The 23,844-nt window shown below is 39.9% G+C and overlaps 1 protein-coding gene across 2 annotated transcripts in view; it reads right to left on the bottom strand.

Annotated features, from left to right (window-relative positions):
• Nucleotides 1-23,844, bottom strand: part of SCAPER (S-phase cyclin A associated protein in the ER) — a 569,517-nt gene that overhangs the window by 149,975 nt on the left and 395,698 nt on the right. For both annotated transcript variants that reach the window (XM_044231262.1, XM_044231263.1), the window contains exon 24: nt 19,373-19,488. In XM_044231262.1, the coding sequence (XP_044087197.1) occupies nt 19,373-19,488 (116 nt within the window). The remainder of the gene's footprint in view (nt 1-19,372; nt 19,489-23,844) is intronic.

The raw sequence follows: 23,844 nt of genomic DNA, 5'->3' as shown, positions 1-23,844 counted from the left end.
TTTTTTCCAGTTTATCCACTGTCTTTCATTTTGCTGTTTTTTTTTTTTTTTAATGTATGGAAGTGAAACAATTTTATGTAGTCTAATGATTTTTTTCTTTGTGGTTTTATTTTTTCTTCCCTTCCCTTGATTGTTTAATAAGTTCTTATTCCGGGCGCCTGGGTGGCTCAGTGGGTTAAGCCGCTGCCTTCGGCTCAGGTCATGATCTCAGGGTCCTGGGATCGAGTCCCGCATCGGGCTCTCTGCTCAGCAGGGAGCCTGCTTCTGCCTCTCTCTCTCTCTCTGCCTGTCTCTCTGCCTACTTGTGATCTCTCTCTGTCAAATAAATAAATAAAATCTTAAAAAAAAAGTTCTTATTCCAATATGAGATGGGGTAGCTATACATTTGTACCCAGCCCTTTGTATTTATTTTTTCCTGAATTACTACACTGTGTGTAGTAATTTTAGGGTTTTGTAATTCACTAGAAAATCATTTGGAATTTATTTTGGCATATGATGAGAGCCAGAAGCTAAATTTACCATCACCCCTCCTTTAATAGGTTATTGAAAAATTCACCTTTTCTCTACTGGCTTGAAATGGTATCTTTATCGTAACTAAATACAGGACATATTCCCTAGTTTCCTACTCTAATTGATAATTTTGTCAGGCATTGTGCCATATTACATGGTTTTGAGTATTGTAGCTTTATAGTAGGATTAATATATAAAATTATAGATCCCTAAAGACTAAAACAAATGAGGGTATTACATTTAGAATGACATATGGAATCTTACAGCTCTATAATTGTATCTTATTTTTTGCTTTTGTTTTGATCTATAAATTTTATAAACTTGATTTTTAATTTCTTTTTTGTTTTATTCAAGAAACACAACTTGTCTACAGTCATTTGTAGAATACCATAAAGCATACCCATACATATCATAAAACATGCCCATAAAAAACACAAGGTATAAGATTTTGTCCTAATGCTTTCTGTACTTTAAAGAAAATGCGAACCATGAGAGACTATGGACTCTAAAAAACAATCTGAGGGGTTTGAAGTGGCGGGGGGGTGGGAGGTCGGGGTACCAGGTGGTGGGTATTATAGAGGGCACAGCTTGCATGGAGCACTGGGTGTGGTGAAAAAATAATGAATACTGTTTTTCTGAAAATAAATAAATAGAAAAAAACAGAAAATGCATTTCCTGGTAAAGTGTGGAATGTGCACTTATATAATCTTTTGCTCACAAAACTCCCCCAAGAAACTTCTACAAAGAAACTACTTTTTGATGAGAAAAAAGCGGGGGAACCAAAAATCTCAAGGTCAGGAAAAACTTGTCCACTCAGTAAAACTTGTTTGAAAGACAACCTCTATTTGAAAAGCACCTGTCTTGGAAAGATCACTTCTTTGAACCCAGCCTGGGTGGTCTGCTCAAGGAGCTTTCTCTGTAATTTAAAACTCAAATGACTAGAAGCACTTTTAAACATCAAACAGAAAGCCCCAGATTTTAAAAGTATCTTCTGAGAAGACATTAAAATCTTACTGTCCATTCTGTCAAAAGTACACTGTGGCTGGGCTGAGATAAGGGCTTTGTGTCCCAAAAGATCATGACTACATGAATGAGTCTTAAGTCAGTAAGTATTCTCACTGAAGACCTTGCCTCTGAAAAACAGAGGACAGAAAAGGAATCACAAAACTGGGTATTTTGGCAATAAGTACAGTAACATATTTAGATACAAAAAGGACAGTGGTAGAAAACAAGTGTAGTACAACTCAGACATTAAGATTAGTACTCATATATGATGAAATAGTTAAACAGAAAAGCCCCAGGTGGTTGTAGCCTAAGAGGATTTGATAATATAACTTAGGAAGTACATAGTTTACTTTATATCCTTATGCAGTTTGCAGTGGTTAAGACTTTTGGAAAATACTGTTCACCAAAATCCACCGTCTTACACCTGTGTCAAGAGAGCAGACATTTAAAAAAAACTGCCATGGGCATTTTAAAACTGGAGCCCCAGCACAATTGTAACTTACCAAATTCCTTTGGTTTTCATTAAGCATTTAATAAATGATATGTAATCACACACACAGGGGAGAGTGAATGACTACGTTCCTGCAGAGCAAAATTCTGTGCCAAGTAGGCACAGCAAGTCCCAGAGTCCCATCAAGAGAGCTGCAAAGAGCAACTTGGAATTTTCATCAATTACTCTTTTACCCTGATGTAGATAAGTGTGGAAAAGTGACAGATCCTCAGAAAACACAGATGATGGTTAGCAAATGACACAAAATTAGCCTGATGCAGGGCCTGATCTCACGACCCTTAGATCACGACCTAAGCCGAACCCAAGAGTCGGATGTTTAACTGACTGAGCCACCCAGGCACCCCTAAGGTAATTTATTTCGATAGTATTAAAAAAGAGCTATCTGAAACTAGGGAGATCCAACTGCAGGTAGAATTCTAATGCCCTGGGGCACATGGGTGGCTCACTGGGTTAAAGCCTCTGCCTTCCACTCAGGTCATGATCCCTCTCTCTCCCTGCCTCTCTGCCCACTTGTGATCTCTGCCTGTCAAATAAAGAACTTAACAAACTCAACACCCAAAGAACAAATAATCCAATCAAGAAATGGGCAGAGGACATGAACAGACGTTTCTGCAAAGAAGACATCCAGATGGCCAACAGACACATGAAAAAGTGCTCCGTATCACTCGGCATCAGGGAAATACAAATCAAAACCACAATGAGATATCACCTCACACCAGTCAGAATGGCTAAAATCAACAAGTCAGGAAATGACAGATGCTGGCGAGGATGTGGAGAAAGGGGAACCCTCCTACACTGTTGGTGGGAATGCAAGCTGGTGCAACCACTCTGGAAAACAGCATGGAGGTTCCTCAAAATGTTGAAAATAGAACTGCCCTATGACCCAGCAATTGCACTACTGGGAATTTACCCTAAAGATACAAACGTAGTGATCCAAAGGGGCATGTGCACCCGAATGTTTATAGCAGCAATGTCCACAATAGCCAAACTGTGGAAAGAACCTAGATGTCCATCAACAGATGAATGGATCAAGAAGATGTGGTATATATACACAATGGAATACTATGCAGCCATCAAAAGAAACGAAATCTTGCCATTTGCGACAACATGGATGGAACTAGAGCGTATCATGCTTAGCGAAATAAGTCAAGCGGAGAAAGACAAATATCATATGATCTCCCTGATATGAGGAAGTGGTGATGCAACATGGGGGCTTAAGTGGGTAGGAGAAGAATCCATGAAACAAGATGGGATAGGGAGGGAGACAAACCATAAGTGACTCTTAATCTCACGAAACAAACTGTGGGTTGCTGGGGGGAGGGGAGTTAGGAGAAGGGGGGTAGGGTTATGGACATTGGGGAGGGTATGTGCTTTTGGGTAAATTGGAAGGGGAGATGAACCATGAGAGACTATGGACTCTGAAAAACAATCTGAGGGGTTTAGAGTGGCGGGGGGGGTGGGAGGTTGGGGTACCAGGTGGTGGGTATTATAGAGGGCACAGCTTGCATGGAGCACTGGGTGTGGTGAAAAAATAATGAATACTGGGGCGCCTGGGTGGCTCAGTGGGTTAAGCCGCTGCCTTCGGCTCAGGTCATGAACTCAGGGTCCTGGGATCGAGTCCCACATCCGGCTCTCTGCTCAGCAAGGAGCCTGCTTCCCTTCCTCTCTCTCTGCCTGCCTCTCTGCCTACTTGTGATCTCTCTCTGTCAAATAAATAAATAAAAATCTTTAAAAAAAATAATGAATACTGTTTTTTTGAAAATAAATAAATTGGGGAATAAATAAATAAATAAATAAAGTCTTAAAAAAAAAAAAAGAATTCTAATGCCTTAACTGGACTCACCAAGTGAGTGGCTGCCACAGAATGAAGCCTGTGACCTAGGTCTGGCCTTGCACAGAGTGCCCCACCTGAGAACCACACGTGCCAATTCTTGAGGCAGAAAACGGAGATTCCTGTCGAACCACTGAGAACTCTATTCCATTACACGATTACTCTAAGTTACTTCTGGATGAGGTACTTTTTTTTTTTTTTTAAGATATTTATTTATTTATTTGAGAGAGAGAGAGATAGCAAGAGAGAGCACAAGTGGTGGGGAGAAGGAGAAGCAGGCTCCCTGTCGAGCAGGGAGCCCAATGCAGGGCTTGATCCCAGGACCCCAGGATCATGGCCCAAGCCAATGGCATATGCTTTACCAACTGAGCCACCCCAGCACCCCTCTTCTAGATAAGGTCCTTGCCTGATTCCTCCTCTTTGGAGCCATCACAGTATATGGTGCCAAGCTGGCTGAGCACAGAGATGTCTAATGAAGGGACAACTGTCTTCCTTGTTTCAAGCAGAATATATAAGAATATACAACTATGGACTATATTAACACATTAGTTACCTACACTTTCTACTATTCTATTTTTAAAACAGTCACCAGAATGAGTAGAAGTAGGAATCATGTACCTACTTAAAGATAAAATATCTTATGAATGCATAGTGATATTTCAAATTCAAAATCAGGATTAAGGGATTTTTTCCTCTTTAATCTCTTCTATATAATAATAGCTCTCTATCTTTTCTTTGGCACTGAAAATCTTGGCCCTCATAGGCATCAAGGATGACAGAAATAGAGTATCTGTTAGGTACTCATTTGTATTATGCTACAACACACAAGAGTTTCAGAAACACAAAATTAATAGTACCACCACTAATTATAATTACTAAAAACAGTTAAAACATATTTTGGCATATGCCGTATGCATTCCTCACCTCTAATGAAGTTATATTAGCTACACTATCAGATTATCAGCTACACTATGGTCATTTCCTAACATATTTTCCCTCTTAATCTGTTTTCTTTCAGCAGTATCTATTGCCATGACCCACGCTGCCTGACCCAGTGATGGGCATAAGGGAAATGGTAAAAGTCAGTCTCTACCCTGGAGGGAGCACCTAGTCTCCTGGGGAAGCCTCAAAAGGCACAGAAGTTTCCTGCTGAGGGACAGTCTGCAGATGGCCACAAGATGGAGGTCAGGGAAGGCTTCCTGAGGAAGGTCTAACCGGACCCTGGGAGCCCTGAAAGGTCATGTGTGTCTGGGTCCACTTGCAGGATGGAGGCTGATGGGAGGTCCTATGTGAAGCAGTACCACATAATCCATAAGAACCATGAGGCGGTGCCCACCAACTTTTTTCAAGGTGTTGATCCTGGAGGAGGCAGCAGGCAGGCAAAGTGAACTCTATTCCCCATGTGATGACTGATGTATGTATGGATTATTTAATTTTGACATTCTTGTGACCACAGAAAAGGTGAACTTGTGACAGAATTTGGGAAGGCTTTTTTTTGCAGTGGGTAAGGGGACATGTGGATCAGCGTGAGCCATGGATGAAGAGGAAACGTGGCACTGTGAAGACTAGTCTAAACTCATACTGCCTTTCTTGCTCTTGCTCCATCTGTCTGATGCCGCAACATGTGGGATGGGCGGGGCTAGTGAGGGAGCCAACATTCAGGAACAGCAAATCTCAGCTCAAGATGGGGGTTCTTCAAGGGACGTTAATAATGCTGTTGACCAAATGATCTTCACTGTGGAGATATATATATGATATAGGCTCTATACTTCAGTTTGCATTAAAACTCAATGTAATCATCACAGAGGATTCTGCACTGCTTATCACAGTCTACCACATATTTTGATAAAACCAAAATTAATTTTTTTAAAGATTTATTTATTTGACAGAAAGAGATCACAAGTAGGCAGAGAGGCAGGCAGAGGGAGAGGAAGGGAAGCAGGCTCCTGGGTGAGCAGAAAGACCGATGCGGGGCTCGATCCCAGGACCCTGGGATCATGACCTGAGCTGAAGGCAGAGGCTTTAACCCACTGAGCCACCCAGGTGGCCCCCAAAATTAATTTTTAAATTAAACTATTTTCCTTATTAAAATGATGCCCGGAGCAAGGAGTAAGAAACCTTCAACTAGATGTATTATTGCAAGGGTTTCTTTTTTTAATTGGTCAATTTGGTACAATAAGAATTGGCAATTTAATTATTCCACAGAGACATATTCTAATTTTAGAAGGGAAAATCATATATATCTTAAGTACCCACCTAATTAAACTTTCTTCATTTCCTAAAATTAACCTCCCACTGAGAAGGTGTTATGTTTCAAAGATTAGAATAATACATTTAAAAATGTAGGGTGGGCATCAAATTAAAACATTAATTCTAAAGTCTAGGGCTAACTCTGTCTTGTCTAGTAACAAGACAGTTACCATTAGCCAGTCTTCAGTTATGTTCGTAAGAAGGATCTGGTTATGTAATTTTAAATTCACAATTAAACATGTGGGCCCTGGAGAAGACCCCAGGTGGTTTGCAGTGTTAAACAGCAGATTAAAGTCTACAAAACTAATTTCTTTACTTTAATCTTATTAGTGGTACAACAGCTGTCAACTGTAACCATCTCTGTGCAGCCTTTGAGACACAAACAAAATGTCTCAATATGTCAAATGGAGAAGAGTATTTATCAATCACTATGGCTAATTTGCAAAACAACTTTTTACCTTTATTGTCTTAGGGAAAGTTATTTACTTTTAGTAAACCTTGATCTAAAAATAGATATTTAGAATTATACTAAGAATCCTGCTTAGAAATAAGGAGTTATTAACAATGAGCTGTCTTCCAGATTTCACTTACAGTGGCAAATACCATCTTTTTTTTTTAAGATTTTATTTATTTGACACAGAGAGAGATCACAAGTAGGCAGAGAGGAAGGCGGGTGGGGGGAAACAGGCTCCCTGCTGAGCAGAGAGCCTGATGTGGGGCTCGATCCCAGGACCCTGAGATCATGATCTGAGCCAAAAGCAGCGGCTTAATCCACTGAGCTACTCAGGCACCCACAAATACCATCTTATTAACACTTCCTGAGGGCTATCATGTAGTGGACACAGGAGGTAGCATGTGGTTTCCAACTTCAGAATATCTCTATCAGTTACTGATGGCAAGTAAACACTATGAGAAATTTACTCCATGTGTGCCACCTGATTTAAGTTCTGAAAAGGGTGTTTAAGGAAACAATGAAATGTTAGGTTTCTTTTTTCAACTTCATTGCTGGATCTTTCCTGAGCATTTACTCTTATACATACACATCACTTTAAGTGGTTTTGGTTACTATTTCCCAATTTCTGTTAGATCTGTTCCTCTTGTCCCTCTTTGACTTCTAGGTGGGGAAAATGATTCCGCAAGCATTTCCTATACCTACACCAACAAACCACCACCAAAACTCCTAAATTAAAAATCCCAAACCTATCAAACAACATCTCCCCTACCAAAAGTAAAAAGCTAAACAACAAACATGTAACAATAACAACAAAAAAACCTCCAGCAACTCACAGGAATAATGACAGTAATTTTTTCCAAGATATCAATGAAATGGTGCTTTATTTTTATTAAAATAGTGAGAGCTAAGTGTTCACATAGCAGAAATAATAAGGCAATAAGGTATAGAAAAATGGACACCAGACGAGGATGCTCAGTTCTGGATGCCCATTTGATGATTGATGATAAATCATTTAGTCTTTTTAAGCCTCAGTTTCTTCATGTATACAAGTGATAATATTGGTGAAGATATGCCAAAGACTGTTAAATAAGTCTAATATATTTATAAAGCAGCTTTACTGCTCTTGTATTTCTGAAAATGCCAAGTGTTTTGCAGGGGTTCAGAGCACTCCTTTCCAAAAGTTCTCCCTCTCTTGTTCACCTTCTAGCCGTGTGGATAAATCAAGTGCTAAGTACCTGGCAATAAAAGTGTGTTAAATGACTGAATTCCTCTTTGTATTTGGTAAGATAGTAGCAGCAATTAATAGATGAGTGAATAAAACTGATTATGACTTTTTTCTCCCCCAAATGTGAAAGAAATAAGGAATAAATACATTTTACTCTTCACAGAATTGCCATTTGCCCAATTTGCTCATAGATACTTCTGATATTATTCTAATGACATTAGGACATTTTTGGTCTAATAATACCAAATGTTTATAGCTCCCTAAGCACATCCTATTATTTCAGGCCTCCATGATCTTGCACATGCTGTGCTCTCGGCTCACTTACGAGGATTTGTTAATTTGGCAAACTCTGAATCTTTTTTAAAACCGAGTTCACATGTTATCACCTTCAGGTAAGACTCTGTGTCCTCCTCTGGCAGTTAATTACTCTATCCTTTGTGCTATTTCTGTACTTAGTGCATACTTCTACAGTTTTACTTAGCACACTGTACTGAATTACATCATTCCCTGTTCAGCTCACCCCTAACACAAGTGAGCCTCCCGAGGATATGGACAATGTCTTATTTATTTCCACAACTCTACTGCCCAGCACATAGTTCACAATCGGGATTATATAAATTCTTTAGGTGAAACATAGAAATGTGTAATGACATATTTGGTTTTGAAAACAACTGGGAACACACGTATCTAATGGGTGTTTAATGTCATTTAATGACCCAAAGGATGTCACATACCTTGCAGTGGGCGGGACAATCCTGCATTCTGCCCCAAATGCCACCGGTGTCCTGTGCTAAAGCATGGCAATTCACAAAGCCCCTTTATACATATTAGCATTTCATTATCACAGTGACCCTGTGAGATAGGCATCTTTCCCCCATTTCCTAGATGAAAAATACTACAGCTAGTAAGGTTTTAAGAGACAGGTCTCACACCAAGTACTGGCAACGCTGGTATCTGAACCCTAATGCTCTTACACCAAGTCCCAGTTGACTTTAATCTGTTAGTGCATTATATTCCCTCTTTTCTAATTCGACATACAGGTATTTCTGACTTGAGTTCCAAAACAAACCAAGTGGGAAGGTGACTACGTTTACAGAAAGAAATTTTTGCCTAAGATACATTACATGTTAGACTGTGGTAGTATTTGTAAAATATGATATAATCTTCATCCTCTGTAGGTGCTTTTCAAGAATTCAAGCCACAGACAGAGGACATGAACAGATGTTTCTGCAAAGAAGACATCCAGATGGCCAACAGACACATGAAAAAGTGCTCCATATCACTCGGCATCAGGGAAATACAAATCAAAACCACAATGAGATATCACCTCACACCAGTCAGAATGGCTAAAATCAACAAGTCAGGAAATGACAGATGCTGGCGAGGATGTGGAGAAAGGGGAACCCTCCTACACTGTTGGTGGGAATGCAAGCTGGTGCAACCACTCTGGAAAACAGCATGGAGGTTCCTCAAAATGTTGAAAATAGAACTGCCCTATGACCCAGCAATTGCACTACTGGGAATTTACCCTAAAGATACAAACGTAGTGATCCAAAGGGGCACGTGCACCCGAATGTTTATAGCAGCAATGTCCACAATAGCCAAACTGTGGAAAGAACCTAGATGTCCATCAACAGATGAATGGATCAAGAAGATGTGGTATATATACACAATGGAATACTATGCAGCCATCAAAAGAAACGAAATCTTGCCATTTGCGACAACATGGATGGAACTAGAGCGTATCATGCTTAGCGAAATAAGTCAAGCGGAGAAAGACAAATATCATATGATCTCCCTGATATGAGGAAGTGGTGATGCAACATGGGGGCTTAAGTGGGTAGGAGAAGAATCCATGAAACAAGATGGGATAGGGAGGGAGACAAACCATAAGTGACTCTTAATCTCACGAAACAAACTGTGGGTTGCTGGGGGGAGGGGGGTTGGGAGAAGGGGGGTAGGGTTATGGACATTGGGGAGGGTATGTGCTTTTGGGTAAATTGGAAGGGGAGATGAACCATGAGAGACTATGGACTCTGAAAAACAATCTGAGGGGTTTGAAGTGTCGGGGGGGTGGGAGGTTGGGGTACCAGGTGGTGGGTATTATGGAGGGCACGGCTTGCATGGAGCACTGGGTGTGGTGAAAAAAAAATGAATACTGTTTTTCTGAAAATAAATAAATTGGAAAAAAAAAAGACAAATCTACAACTTTCAAAGAGAAAATTTTGGAAAGTGGATCAATAATTGGTACCTAACTCATTAAATCTGATGGAAAACAAAAGAAAATTTATAGCACTAAATTTTTTATCAAGAAAATGTATAAGAAAATGGAGAAACTATGGCCCATATAAAGAGAGAGAGAAAGAGAAAAAAAAGAATGGTCAATAGAAACTGTCCTTAAGAAACTCAGATACTGCATTTATAGATGACACTTCATATCAGCTATTTTAAATATGTCCAGGGAACTAAAGGAAACTACTAAAAGAATCAGAGAAAAGTATGATAACATTGTTTCACCAAATACAGAACAGCAAAGAGATAAAAATAACAAAAAACAGAAAACTGGATGGACATTTTAAATAATACCATTTGGCAACTCTGGAAATCAGATTCTCCCTCCGTCACGAATTTGTTTTGTTGTTGTTGTGGATGTTTGTTTCTTTAGTGATTTACCTAAACTAATTCTGTTAAGTCTCTGTTCTTTACCATTTGTAGCTACTAAAATCTTCATTTGGTTAGCTTAGTGGTCAGCTAATGATTTGATGGAGATTTCCTTAAGTCCCTGGTAACAAGATTCTTTTGTGTTGAGTAACTGTGTGTGTTCAGGCACAAAGGAATGGAGAGATAATGGAGTTACATAGAAGCCAAATTTTTGTACACTATTCAGATAAATTGGTGTTAATCGAAATTGCATTGTTACATGTTAAGGTATTAAGTGTAATTCCCAGGTCAGCCACTAAGAAAATAACTGTAAAAATCGAGTATATAGAAATGCAGTTGTTTTTTGTCATTGGGCTTCTATCCTATGACCTCACTGAATTCACCTATAGCTTTACAAGTGTTTGTGGTTGTAGCTGTTAAATCACTGGAACTATATAAAATATTATCTGCAATGAGAATTTAAAAAAAAAAAAAGAATTCAAGCCACAGAAGGTGACAAGAGAGTTGCAGAGTTAGGAAAGTGCTACATAATTTATCATTCTGAAAGTGCTGAAAAGTGTTTTCAACAAGACTGCTGTGTTACACTGTCTAGAACACCAAAGGACTTGACTACAACTCCCCACTGATTGTTTAATGCTTTGACACTTTGCCCATAGAAATTCATCGTTGACTTGAAGAAAATTAATAAGAAAATTGGATTCACTTAGTAGAAATTAACTTTACCATCATCTTTGCTAGAATACATCAATTTGAAAGATGAGAGATTTGTATTTACCTTAACTCAACTGCCAGTGCAGAGAACTATCCATATGCATCTTGATTTTCAATAAAGCAATTGACCTGAATCAATAGCTAGACTTGGTGAAAATAATTCAGGAGAAGGTAAGAGTGTAAAGAAAACAGAGCCTCAGATAAGTTGTGAGTACTGTCCCAGGAGTGATTTAACAATGATAGTCTAGTTAAAGATTTTCTTGAGTAGATAGGTAATAACCAAAAATGTTTGACAAAACATTACTTGAGAGCTTTCTACTTAGGAAGCAAAAGCCTTAATGTAGACTGAACTATGAAAACAAAATTTTGAAACTGCTAATTTTATTAGAAAATGTGAATCCAGCATCTACAGATGCAATTTTGGTAAAATCACCATCCCCTCCAGAATGAAGTCTTACATTTCTTAGTGGATGAGAGAGAGAGAGAAGAATAAGAGACGATGCAATGCTCCGAAGCTTGCATCACCTGCTTGAGTATGCCATGCTCTGGGGTAGATGTCAAATAATCTGGAGATACTGCTTGGTTTCCCCTGAGAGAAACAAAACTGCAATCCCAAGAAAGGTTGCCCTGAAAAGATACAAGCCAGTGCTTTTAGTCCTTCTGTTACATATTATAAAATGACTTAACAAATGGAGAACAAATTGTCTTTTACAAATGTTCTCTCTCCTAGCAATTGAACCTGTGCCCTTAAAGGCATATTATTCTGTTCTTAAAAGTGTAATGAAGCTTTATCTTGGAGCACAGGATTAACGTTCTGAGCTGCATCACACTGCCAGGACTTGAGCGGGGGCAGGATAGCTGCTCGTGCAATCGTCTCACCTTCTGAACACTGCAGCCTCACCATCTCAACTGGCAACTGGTTTCCAATTTCAGAAAATAACTGGTGAAATGATTGAGTTTCTCAAGAACAAAGTTATCTTTATTAAAAAGTTGGAATATGGCCCATTATGATCCAGTTTGAGAGAGGAGGGTCTAAAGAAATAGATATTTCAGTTGTTTATAAATATAAGACAAGGTTACTGGGATTCAAACTAAGTCCTAATTATCAAGTTAATGCTGAGGTAACCAACCAGGGACCCAAGGGTCACCAAGAAAGTTAACACTTAAGAGCTATAAAAAAAATATGAGCAGTACTGTTATTTGTTCTTAAAGACCAATACATAATACATTCTCTTATCTTTGATTCTGAAGATAAGCTCCATACTCTAGAGTATATTACTTAAGTGTGTTTGCCTTAGAAACCAGGGATAATAGCAAGTTTAATCTACATTATTTTCTACACAGATTCTCCAAGTTAGGGTTAGTAGAGAAAAGGGAAGTTCAGCCTATAGAAACATTTAATGTTCACAACGAACTATACCCTAGAGAACCTGCAGAGCGTGCTTTTTCTCTATTTCTACTTTATACTGTGGCCATTCATTCATTCATTCATTCTTGATTTGATTCTTTGTTTTAGAAAAACAAAGGAGGTCACAAGGAAGGTTCTATAACATAGTCAAGTATTTTCAAGCCAATCAAGAGTTTAAGAAATCTTCAATATTGGGGCGACTGGGTGGCTCAGTTGGTTAAGCGTCTCTTGATTTCGGCTCAGGTCATGATCTCAGGGTCCTGGGATCCAGCCCTGTGTCAGTCTCCTCACTCAGCTAGGAGTCTGCTGGAGGGTTCTCTCTCTCACTCTCCCACTGCCCCTCCACTCAAGCTTGGGTGCGAGCACACACTCTCTCTCCCAAATAAATAAATAAATCTTGAAAAAACCTTTATCATTTTTATTTAAAAGTATTAGGCTCTTTTGGTTTGAAGGGACAGAAATTCACTAAGATTATTTCAAGTAAAAAGAGGCATTTGCTATAAGGTTACTGGGAACTTCCCACGAATCCAGGAGAATATGAACTCCTAGACCTCAGGAGGGCAGGAACAATGCCAGCTCTGTAGACTGGACCCACTCTCATTTCCATCTCCCTTCTCTCTCCTAAAACAGTTCTGTTCTCCCTTTTTCCCAAATGGCCTTTTGTTGGCCCTGCTAAACCGAGAGCCCTGTAATGGCCATCCCAGAAGTTACTCTACATGATTTTTCAAATTCAAATACACTAGAAAAAAATGAGTTGGAGCTGTACAACTTTCCAACTGCAAATTCCTGAGAGAAGCCTGACTGGCTCAGTTTAACTTTCTGGGCTGAGTTTTAAGTCTGATATTGTTGGCTGGCCTACAGATTGGCTGCTGAATTCAAATGTCCACTTTTGGTTTAACCAGGTATGGCCACTGAGGGAGGCATCGCATGGCATAAGATGAGCTGCTAAGAAGAGGCCTGGGTGCAATGTTTAGAAGAGATGGTATTCACAACACCCAGAAAAACAAGGAGACGATAAATATGAAGTGAATGTGACAAACCAGCAAGAGAGATGAAAGGATAATAAGGAGGGAAACTCATGGTGAAACTGGATGAACAGGGTCTGGACTGTGTTGCAAATTGAAGAGAAAGGCAAAGATGTAACTAATTTAACAAAACAAAACAACTACCCACTCCCACCAAAATGTAAAGTAAATAAGCCCCCAAAAGAACAGACAAGTGAGTCAAGAGACCAGAATAAGAAGTAAGCTATAGTACACACGAGGGGAGGCATCTCAGGAAACTACGTTTACAGATACTGGATATTTAGCAAAACAGTACTTTTATGACGAGTTTGTGTATACCACCAGAGTGCCAGCAGTGCAAAGGTACACAGCAGGCTACTACTAACGATAATTAAAGTTTAATCTATCTCACTGTCTATGACCCTAAGTTCCTTGTGGACAGGGTCTATTTTGAATGGCTCCTAGATGTGGCAATTCCATTCCCATGTCCACACATGCATACAACTGCACCTAAGGGGACTGCCAAGAAAATAGTTTTTCTCCTGGTTATTAGGATTGGAAGCCCTAGATCATTCACCTGCTTCTGGAACGCAAAGGGATATCTCTTTTCCATTATAAGATGAACTCCACCAGTCTCTATGCTGAATAGCAAGACCAAGAAAGGGAATAGAAGCCTTTAGGGACAAAACCTCAGTAATCATGGGAAAGCAATTCTGAATGCTCTCTTTGCCATTGGGAATGAATAAACATGCTCTCAAAAAGGATATCATGGCTCTTTCAGGTTGCAGTCATGGTCCAAATATGATTGCTGCCAACCCTCATTCTGGTAGTGGGCCATAGGCATGGCTGCTAGTGACTGTGAGGAGTGAACAAGGTAATACAGGTGGAAGAGTGTCTGGCACGGAGGACACACTCGGTAATGTTAATTAAGGTCTGTCTCCTCACCAATAGAAAGGATCCGGTAAATGCTTTACTGCCAAGTGGGTTTCATTTTATTTTACACTTAGGAGAATAAATTTGTATCTTATAAATGATCTTCCTAGGAAGCAAAACTCCACCTCATATCCTTCTAAATTCATTCCCTTTTATTATTATATTCAGTGACTACTGTTTTACCTGAGAAAGACTGGTTTATTAGAGGAAAAGGTCTATACTATGAAGAAGCAAAAAAGCAACTTAATTTGTTTGATCTGAATAAATAGGTAAACTTCATAAAGAACACAGCAGTCCGAAGGATCTGTTTTTCAAAGGAGATTAAAATGGGGACAATCTTATATATATATACTGACATGCCCTGGTTCTAAAACTGTGATAAGGATGGCCAAGAATTCAGTTCTAGCATCCCCATTCGGCTTTTTGAATAAGTAGCAGTACAGATACTTGACATAATTACAAGTACACAGAAATTTAAAGACAGAATTAAGAAAACTTCCTAAAGTCTAGCTAACAGAGTGGTCAGTATCAAGAGGCCCCTATTTGGCTAAGTCCACAGAGTCAAATATTTAATGCAGTGAGTTCTTTTACTGCTTTATTTCCATGTATGGGGAAAAGAATTTATTCACATATCCAAATGATATTTACTAAGATGCCATGGTGATTTATAATAAAGAGTAATAATGTTTTTATAATAATAAAAAGTAATACATTTACTATGGTTTCCAGTACCAAGAAATTACAGTCTGTCTGTACAGAGATGGGGAGATGACAGTACAACAGATGGAATACTTGGCAAGACAGCACATTAATAAGATGCTAAATGGAACTACTTCCTAATATTTGGGGCATCAGTGATTTAGACGAAGACGCAGGTGTTCTACAGATCAACTTTAGGTCTGGCACAAAGTTTAAGAAAAAGACACTAAATTAGAGGTCAAGTCAGAATCCAAAAAGGATCTTGACACGTGAGGCTAAAATTGACTGGATGAAGACTGGGCTTAAGACAAAAAAACAAATGCCCAAGTAAAATGAGTATTAATTACAGCTCTTTAGAAGCCAAAGTGACACAGAGTGAGGGACTTAAAGCTCAGTAATTAAATAGGGTCATGCAAAGTCCACCCCACAACAACTAAAACAAAACCCACCAATATGAGTTAAGTGCTTTTGTGGTACACGTACTCTGAATTCTCACAACAGCTAACAAGTCCTACATGACAGGGTAGTGTTACTGCTTAACCGAGGCTCTGTGAGAGCACACAACTTGGCCCAAGGTCATATAACTAATAAGTGAAAAGCAGAGAATCTAAGCTCAGATGTGACTCAGAGCCTGTGTATTTTCTTCTGTGATATGCAGTCTGCACTGGTCCGTATCGATGAGACTACTTTTATATTAAAAAATAAATTGGGTCCAGAGGGACAAAGAAGGAAGATAAGCAAGGCTGACAGAGAAGAAATGGCGGCCTGGTGAGTACTCCAATTGAAAACCTAGAGTGGCTTGGTGAGTTAACCATTTGGCCCCTTCGTTGTCTATGAGTATCAAGAACTAAGGATACCAAATAAGTAAGAGGCAACCTGGGAAGATTTAGCCCAGTGATTGCTTTTCACGGCCCAAAAGGTTTGCAGGTGACCATCTATTGCTGCCTGAAAGGGTCTGGAGATGTGGAGTGCCACTGGGTGCCAACTCTCCCTTTTAGTATCATTGCCGCTCTGTAAATATATGATAAAAACACAACACAAAGCTTTGGCCACAGCTTCTGGTCACAGCAGATCTATCTTCTTATTTACATCATCCAGGGCATTCTCTATGCCCAAAGAAAATGACAGACCAACATTTATTTTCAAATATTAAAAGCTAAGTTAAACAACTGTTATTAGCCTAAACCGAAGAAAAGGCTAGAATATTTATTCATTCTTTTGTACTTGTCTTCTGCAATTTAAGTTAGCAGTACATTAATAGGAGGCTTCTCCAAAGTATATACCACATGAAATGAAAATCACCTTGTTTCAGGTTGATCTTTCTTGGCACCAAAAACAATTTTATTGGAGCACATTTGTTAAGAAGGTTGATTTTGGAATATCACATCTTAATAAAGTCCTCTCAAGAATTCAAGGATTCAAGCAGTTATATGGGCTTTTCTGGTTCTAACAAAGGCAAAACAACCCACCAATGATTTCAGAAAGGTTTCACAAACTTAAATTTTCAGAAGTGGGTATAATTCTCAATTTTACATTTTAAAAAAATCTGCTAGAAGCAAATATTCACTCCCAGTAAGTTACACAGCAAGAATTATAGGGAAACTGCTGAGGTACTACATAGAACAAAAAGGGAACGAGGCAGGGTGGTGAGAAAGGAGAAGCAGGGAGCTGGTCTCTCCACTGTCAGAGCTCAGGGCTGCAGGGCTGCAGGGGCAGTAAAATGCTAGGTCTCCAGTCACAGGTGAGCCATATAGTAACTGTCTAGATGAGCCACACGGTGAATACTCCCCGATACTGACTGACACTTCTCAAACCCTCTGCTGTTTATTACTGAGAAAAATTAATGCAGGATAGTAAAAAACAAACAAATCAAAAAACAACAACAAACCCAGCCTCTCTGGGTAAGAGCCATGAAATGCCACAGGAAGCAGAGAACAAAATGAGCTAATGTGACAGGAGCTTCATAGAGTTGAGGGATGGGAGCTCATCAGGGTCAGAAGGGGAGGGCTTGGACAGGCTGAGAGCAAAGGAAGTCCCCAGGGACTATGGAAGGCTAAGGAGCAGGGCAGGGGGCGGGGGGTTGTGCACAATGGTAACTGGAAGGAATATAAGAAAGAACACTTTATGTTAAGCCACTGCTCATGCCTACCAGAGTGCTCTGAGTCTATACTAATTCTCACAGAGCTGGGGCATGTCTCCTGCCCCTTTCTGAGTAAGCAGCATAATGCTCTCATAGTCTTAATCTGTTAGCTCCGAGAAGTGAGGCTAACTTAGAAAGTAGAGTCATGATCTTGATCAATGCTCAGGAGAAGAGAATCTTAGAGCTGCTGCTTGATGCCCAATGACCCGAGTGGAGCCCCACTCCTCAAGCAGTGCCTGGCTGAACACACAAATCTATGGGTCTAAGGTGAGATGAAGAAACAAACTCTCAGTCCTGGCACTGTGGTCAGCTGGCAGCCATCAGAGGCGCACTGGCCTGGACTCCCCGGATTCCAGGGCTCCTTGCCAATGGTGGTGTGCTAATTCTCGCTTAGGTCTTCTTAGGAACTATGGAAACCTCTTCTGTTCCCTAAATGATGGCACAGGTAAATACCAGAGCACGCTTTTTGCCACAATGACAAAAGTAGCTTTTGTGAAACAGGCATGTAGTTTGGCTTACCAGCCAGGGAACTCAGTGTCATGCATGCGGAAACCTACCAGAAAACAAACAAACAAAAAAAGCAGAACAAAACAAAACAAGAAGCTGCAGGTACTTTTAAGATGAACAGTATGAATGATTAACAGTTATCGAAGCACTGTCCCAAAGAGTCAAAAGCCGGTTCCTTTCTTACCTCAAATTTATTGTTTCATTCTTTTCCTTCCCCTCTCTCCCCCAGTCAATTAACAAACACTGAGTGATGACAACATGCCAAACAGCATACTGTCAATAAATTCCATTTTGAAGAGGAACACCAACTCTCCCGGGTTAGAACCTGACTCAAAGGCTATCTATACCTTCTTTTATTAATCTGCACTTTGTCAGCAGAGCAAAGGAACCCAAAGTAACTTCGGCATCAAACAATTTGTACTTAGAAATGTCTCATTTCAAAAAGACAAAACTGTCTTAAGGCAGAGGCAAGACTATCACCTAGAAACCGTCAGCTCAGATTTATATAAAAAGAACTCTCACATGTATTTCACTTGATCCCCACAGTAGAGGTGAATATGATGACCTCTGTTTAAAGGAAACTGATGCAACAAGAATAAAGCACTTGCCCAAATTCTCCCAGCTAGGAACCAACAGAGGTAAAACAGGATCCAGGTTCATCCGACTCCAAAGCCAGTGCTCTTTTTATTTTGTCAAAATGTCTCTCAAGAGGAAAGATAACATATTCTTGGAATTTCTTTTCTATAGTATCCAGTGGACAAATAAAGTACTCACTTATGTTGGGCTAACTAAATATTTAGGTTTTCTCAGTGATGTAAGTGAACTTTTATCAAAACTCACTTAATCTCTAAATAAGAGTCTCCACAAAATATCCAGGAATTGTGTATGCTATGTCTCCGGAATGTAATACTTCTGAAATAAAGCTGTCTGCTACTATATCCCAGGTGGCCAGGGCTCACCGAGTGACTGAAGAGAAGGGGAAAGCAGATCTTGGGTGGAAATCTTACACAGGATTCTTATGACAAAGAGCAGTTTGCAGTTAAAGACCAAACTGCAGTTCAGTCCCCAGCTATTTGGCTGGGACTCTCCACTACGGCAGTCTTGGCTTCAGACTGCTCTTCCGTTAGTTAGGGATTTCTTCAAATTTCACAGCTCAGGCTTTTGTTAATGTACTTACCTCTTCTAGTACCCAACGCAGAAAGTAACCCTTCTGTTACTACTATTCAGCTCCGTGCAATTTATGTAAGCAGTACAGATGTCCAGGAGTTCATCCAGTCTCCTTGTTTTAGGATTCGAGAAGGTCACAGACCAAAGAGATTTCCTTTCTAAGGCTTTTTCGGCTCGATTTGAGTTTTGTAAGGGAAGTTGAGCTCCTCTGTTTTTCTCCCTAATGGGGGGTGTAAGCTTTTGCTATTCAAGCCTGAATACATATACAATTTTCTTATGGTCCTCCATATGGAAACCATAGGGCAGAAATGACTCACAAATGAAACGTGAAAGACAGATTAAAAAACTATACTTACTTAGGAGGAATTCGTGAAGCTGTGTTCACATTTGTGGTTGGGACTACTACTTGAAGAATGTGTTCAAGGGCTGTTAATCCACCAGCAACTTGAAATGCAATCTGATCTGCTACATTCTAGACAGAAACACAAACAGAAATCAGCCCAATTTCCCAGGCATAAAATTATCACCAAATAAAATATTTAGTGGTAGTGTCAAACATTGTGCTGGTTCCATTATTCTGCAAATATTTATTGAATGTTTACCCAGTGCTAGGAACAGTAGGTCAAAACTGGTGAACACATAAGACAGAATCACTGTCCTCCATGAAGCTTAAAATTTAGTGGATGAGAGCAACACCAGTCAAAAACCATAAATAAAATAATTTCAATTATGATAAGTACCTTAAAGAAAAAGGAAAGGTGCTCTATAAGAATAATGGGGAACCGACTACATATTGGAGAAAGGGTCAGCACAGGCTTTTCTGGGAAAGTTGAGGCTTTGAAGCAGGCCAAAGAAAAGGGAAAGATTGAGCACTCTATGCAGAGGACAAAATCTTTTCACACAAAATTTTTAGCAATACTTTAAAGGACCACATCATTTTGTCATGTTAATTCCCACCTAACAAGACAAACGGACTGCCATAAAAACTTCCTGTCCTATTCCTTTTCAGTTGCAGAAGATAATCTAATATCTAACCATCCACATGTCTTTATTTACCACTTCAGCTACTTTAGGGAGGATATTAAGTTATCGTTTTCGAACTCAACCTATGATTCTTTCTTTCTGTAAATAATTTCTGGATTATTTACAAATCTCATGAAGGGACCATCTCTGGGTTCTTTGCATTCCTGTGGCATGGGAAGAGGCCAGGGCCATTCTATGGTCCACTGTACTGTTGTTGTTGTTGTTGTTTTTTAAGATTTTATTTATTTATTTGATGGAGAGAGATCACAAGTAGGCAGAGAGGCAGGCAGATGGCGGGGGGTGGGGTGCGGGGGAGCAGGCTCCTTGCGAAGCAGAGAGCCTGATGTGGAACTTGACGCCAGGACTCTGAGATCATGACCCGAGCTGAAGGCAGAGGCTTAACCCACTGAACCACCCAGGCACCCCACTGTATTGGTTTTTAACGCACACACAGAATCACTGCATCATATTCCGAAAATAGTAGGCTAGCAACCTGTGATGGGCTACATTGTGTCTGTCTCCCTGCCCCCAAATTCTTAGGTTTAAGTCCAACCCCTAGTACCTCAGTATGTGACTGTTTTGAGGAGGTCTTTAAAGAAGCGATTTAGGGCGCCTGGGTGGCTCAGTGGGTTAAGCTGCTGCCTTCGACTCAGGTCATGATCTCAGGGTCCTGGGATCGAGTCCCGCATCGGGTTCCCTGCTCGGCAGGGGTCCTGCTTCCCTTCCTCTCTCTCTGCCTGCCTCTCTGCCTACTTGTGATCTCTCTCTGTCAAATAAATAAATAAAATCTTTAAAAAAAAATAAATAAAGAAGCGATTTAGTTAAAATGAGACTGTTAGGGTAGGGCCCTAATCCGAATGACTGGTGTCCTTCTAGGAGGAGGAAAAGACACCAGAGATCCAAGCGCATAGAGAGAAGGCTATGTGAGGCAGAGAGAAACCTGCTATTTATAAACCAAGGAGAGACTGACCTCAGGAAAAACCAAACTTGCTAACATCTTGATCTCAGAATTCCAGCCTCCAGAATTGTAAGAAAATACATTTCTATTGTTTAAGTGGCTGGAGTCTGTGATACTTTGTTACGGCAGCCCCAGCACAAAAATGCACAACCCCCTTATTATGTCATCACCTTATGTTTCTTCTAATAGTATTTTACAATTCATGAAGCCTTGAAATATCTTTGACATACTTAAGTATTTTTTGGGAGGGGGGGATACCGAGGGGAGGGATATGAATTATACACAGGCTCTGTCAAACATGTTTGCCTGATTCTTCTGATGTTCTAAGCACAATGCTCTGCCTGATGTGGACTACTGATTACTGACCGGCTCTAGTATAGGTCTAGACTCTGGTAGTATAGTGCCTTAGTCACTCAATTACGTACTACATGCACAATAAAATACAGTTTGAGACTATAATAGGTTTATTGTGAATCCTAGACAGGAACTCATACTTTGAGGACAGATAATTTTCTTTGCAATAAAACTAACAATTAAAAAATTGAAAACCCCAGATGTATTCAGTAATTTGAAACCATAATGCTGTTACCATTCTTTCTTCTTATGCTAGGATGTCAGTGTGATTAGAAAATGATAATAAATTTTGAAGATTTACTTTATTTATTTGAGAAAGAGTGTGAGCATGAGCAGGTGGAGAAGAGGTGTGGGGGAGGGAGATGGATAAGTAGACTCCATGTTAAGCATGGAGCCCAACGTGGGGCTCAATCTCAGGACCCTGAGATCATGAACCCAGCTGAACTCTTGGTTTTGGCTCCGGTCATGATCTCAGGTCTTGAAACAAGGCCAGCCTGGGGTTCCAAGCCCAATGAGGAGTCTGCTAGAGTTTCTTTCTCTCTCTCAAGCAGGCCCCTCCCACCACTCACTCCCTCTCTCAAATAATAAATATTTTTAAAAAATTTGTATTAGCACATAACACAAAGAAAACGGCACTAATTATAACTGTGTAGCTAGATGTGGTATGACAAACTGAACATACCCTGTAACAACTCCAAAATAAAAAATGAATCTTTATTATATCCCATAATATCCCTGATACCCATCACATGAAGTCTCTCTCCTTCTTCCCCAAATGTAAAGAATCACAGACTCCCTTTGTCTTTTCAGTTCTATAAAAATGGAATCATACTTTACATATTCCATAGAATCTAGCTTTTCTTATTCATTTTCCCCCTAAGTTATCCTTACTGCTGTCTATAACAATATATCATTCATTTTTTCCTTGTTAGAATATAGTATTCCTCTGTCTGATTATATACCTCAACTTACCTTTTTTTAAAAATTTTTCATTTTTTATAAACATATATTTTTATCCCCAGGGGTACAGGTCTGTGAATTGCCAGGTTTACACACTTCACAGCACTCACCAAAGCACATACCCTCCCCAATGTCCATAACCCCACCCCCTTCTTCCAACCCCCCTCCCCCCAGCAACCCTCAGTTTGTTTTGTGAGATTAAGAGTCACTTATGGTTTGTCTCCCTCCCAATCCCATCTTGTTTCAATTATTCTACTCCTACCCACTTAAGCCCCCATGTTGCATCACCACTTCCTCATATCAGGGAGATCATATGATAGTTGTCTTTCTCCGCTTGACTTATTTCGCTAAGCATGATATGCTCTAGTTCCATCCATGTTGTCGCAAATGGCAAGATTTCGTTTCTTTTGATGGCTGCATGGTATTCCATTGTGTATATATACCACATCTTCTTGATCCATTCATCTGTTGATGGACATCTAGGTTCTTTCCACAGTTTGGCTATTGTGGACATTGCTGATATAAACATTCAGGTGCACGTGCCCCTTTGGATCACTACGTTTGTATCTTTAGGGTAAATACCCAGTAGTGCAATTGCTGGGTCATAGGGCAGTTCTATTTTCAACATTTTGAGGAACCTCCATGCTGTTTTCCAGAGTGGTTGCACCAGCTTGCATTCCCACCAACAGTGTAGGAGGGTTCCCCTTTCTCCGCATCCTCGCCAGCATCTGTCATTTCCTGACTTGTTGATTTTAGCCATTCTGACTGGCGTGAGGTGATATCTCATTGTGGTTTTGATTTGTATTTCCCTGATGCCGAGTGATACGGAGCACTTTTTCATGTGTCTGTTGGGCATCTGGATGTCTTCTTTGCAGAAATATCTGTTCATGTCCTCTGCCCATTTCGTGATTGGATTATTTGTTCTTTGGGTGTTGAGTTTGCTAAGTTCTTTATAGATTTTGGACACTAGTCCTTTATCTAATATGTTGTTTGCAAATATCTTGCCCATTCTGTCAGTTGTCTTTTGATTTTGTTAACTGTTTCCTTTGCTGTGCAAAAGCTCCTGATCTTGATGAAATCCCAATAGTTCATTTTTGCCCTTGTTTACCTTGCCTTTGGCGATGCTCCTAGGAAGATGTTGCTGCGGCTGAGGTCGAAGAGGTTGCTGCCTGTGTTCTTCTCAAGGATTTTAATGGATTCCTTTCTCACATTGAGGTCCTTAATCCATTTTGAGTCTATTTTCATGTGTGGTGTAAGGAAATGGTCCAATTTCATTTTTCTGCATGTGGCTGTCCAATTTTCCCAACACCATTTATTGAAGAGGCTGTCTTTTTTCCATTGGACATTCTTTCCTGCTTTGTCAAAGATTAGTTGACCATAGAGTTGAGGGTCTATTTCTGGGCTCTCTATTCTGTTCCATTGATCTATGTGTCTGTTTTTGTGCCAATACCATGCTGTCTTGATGATGACAGCTTTGTAATAGAGCTTGAAGTCCGGAATTGTGATGCCACCAACTTTGGCTTTCTTTTTCAA

The sequence above is a fragment of the Neovison vison genome, chromosome 13, assembly GCF_020171115.1.
Source record: "Neovison vison isolate M4711 chromosome 13, ASM_NN_V1, whole genome shotgun sequence".
Taxonomy (NCBI): domain Eukaryota; kingdom Metazoa; phylum Chordata; class Mammalia; order Carnivora; family Mustelidae; genus Neogale; species Neogale vison.
Note: the sequence above shows the minus strand (reverse complement) of the source record. Positions and strands in the feature narration are given on the sequence as shown.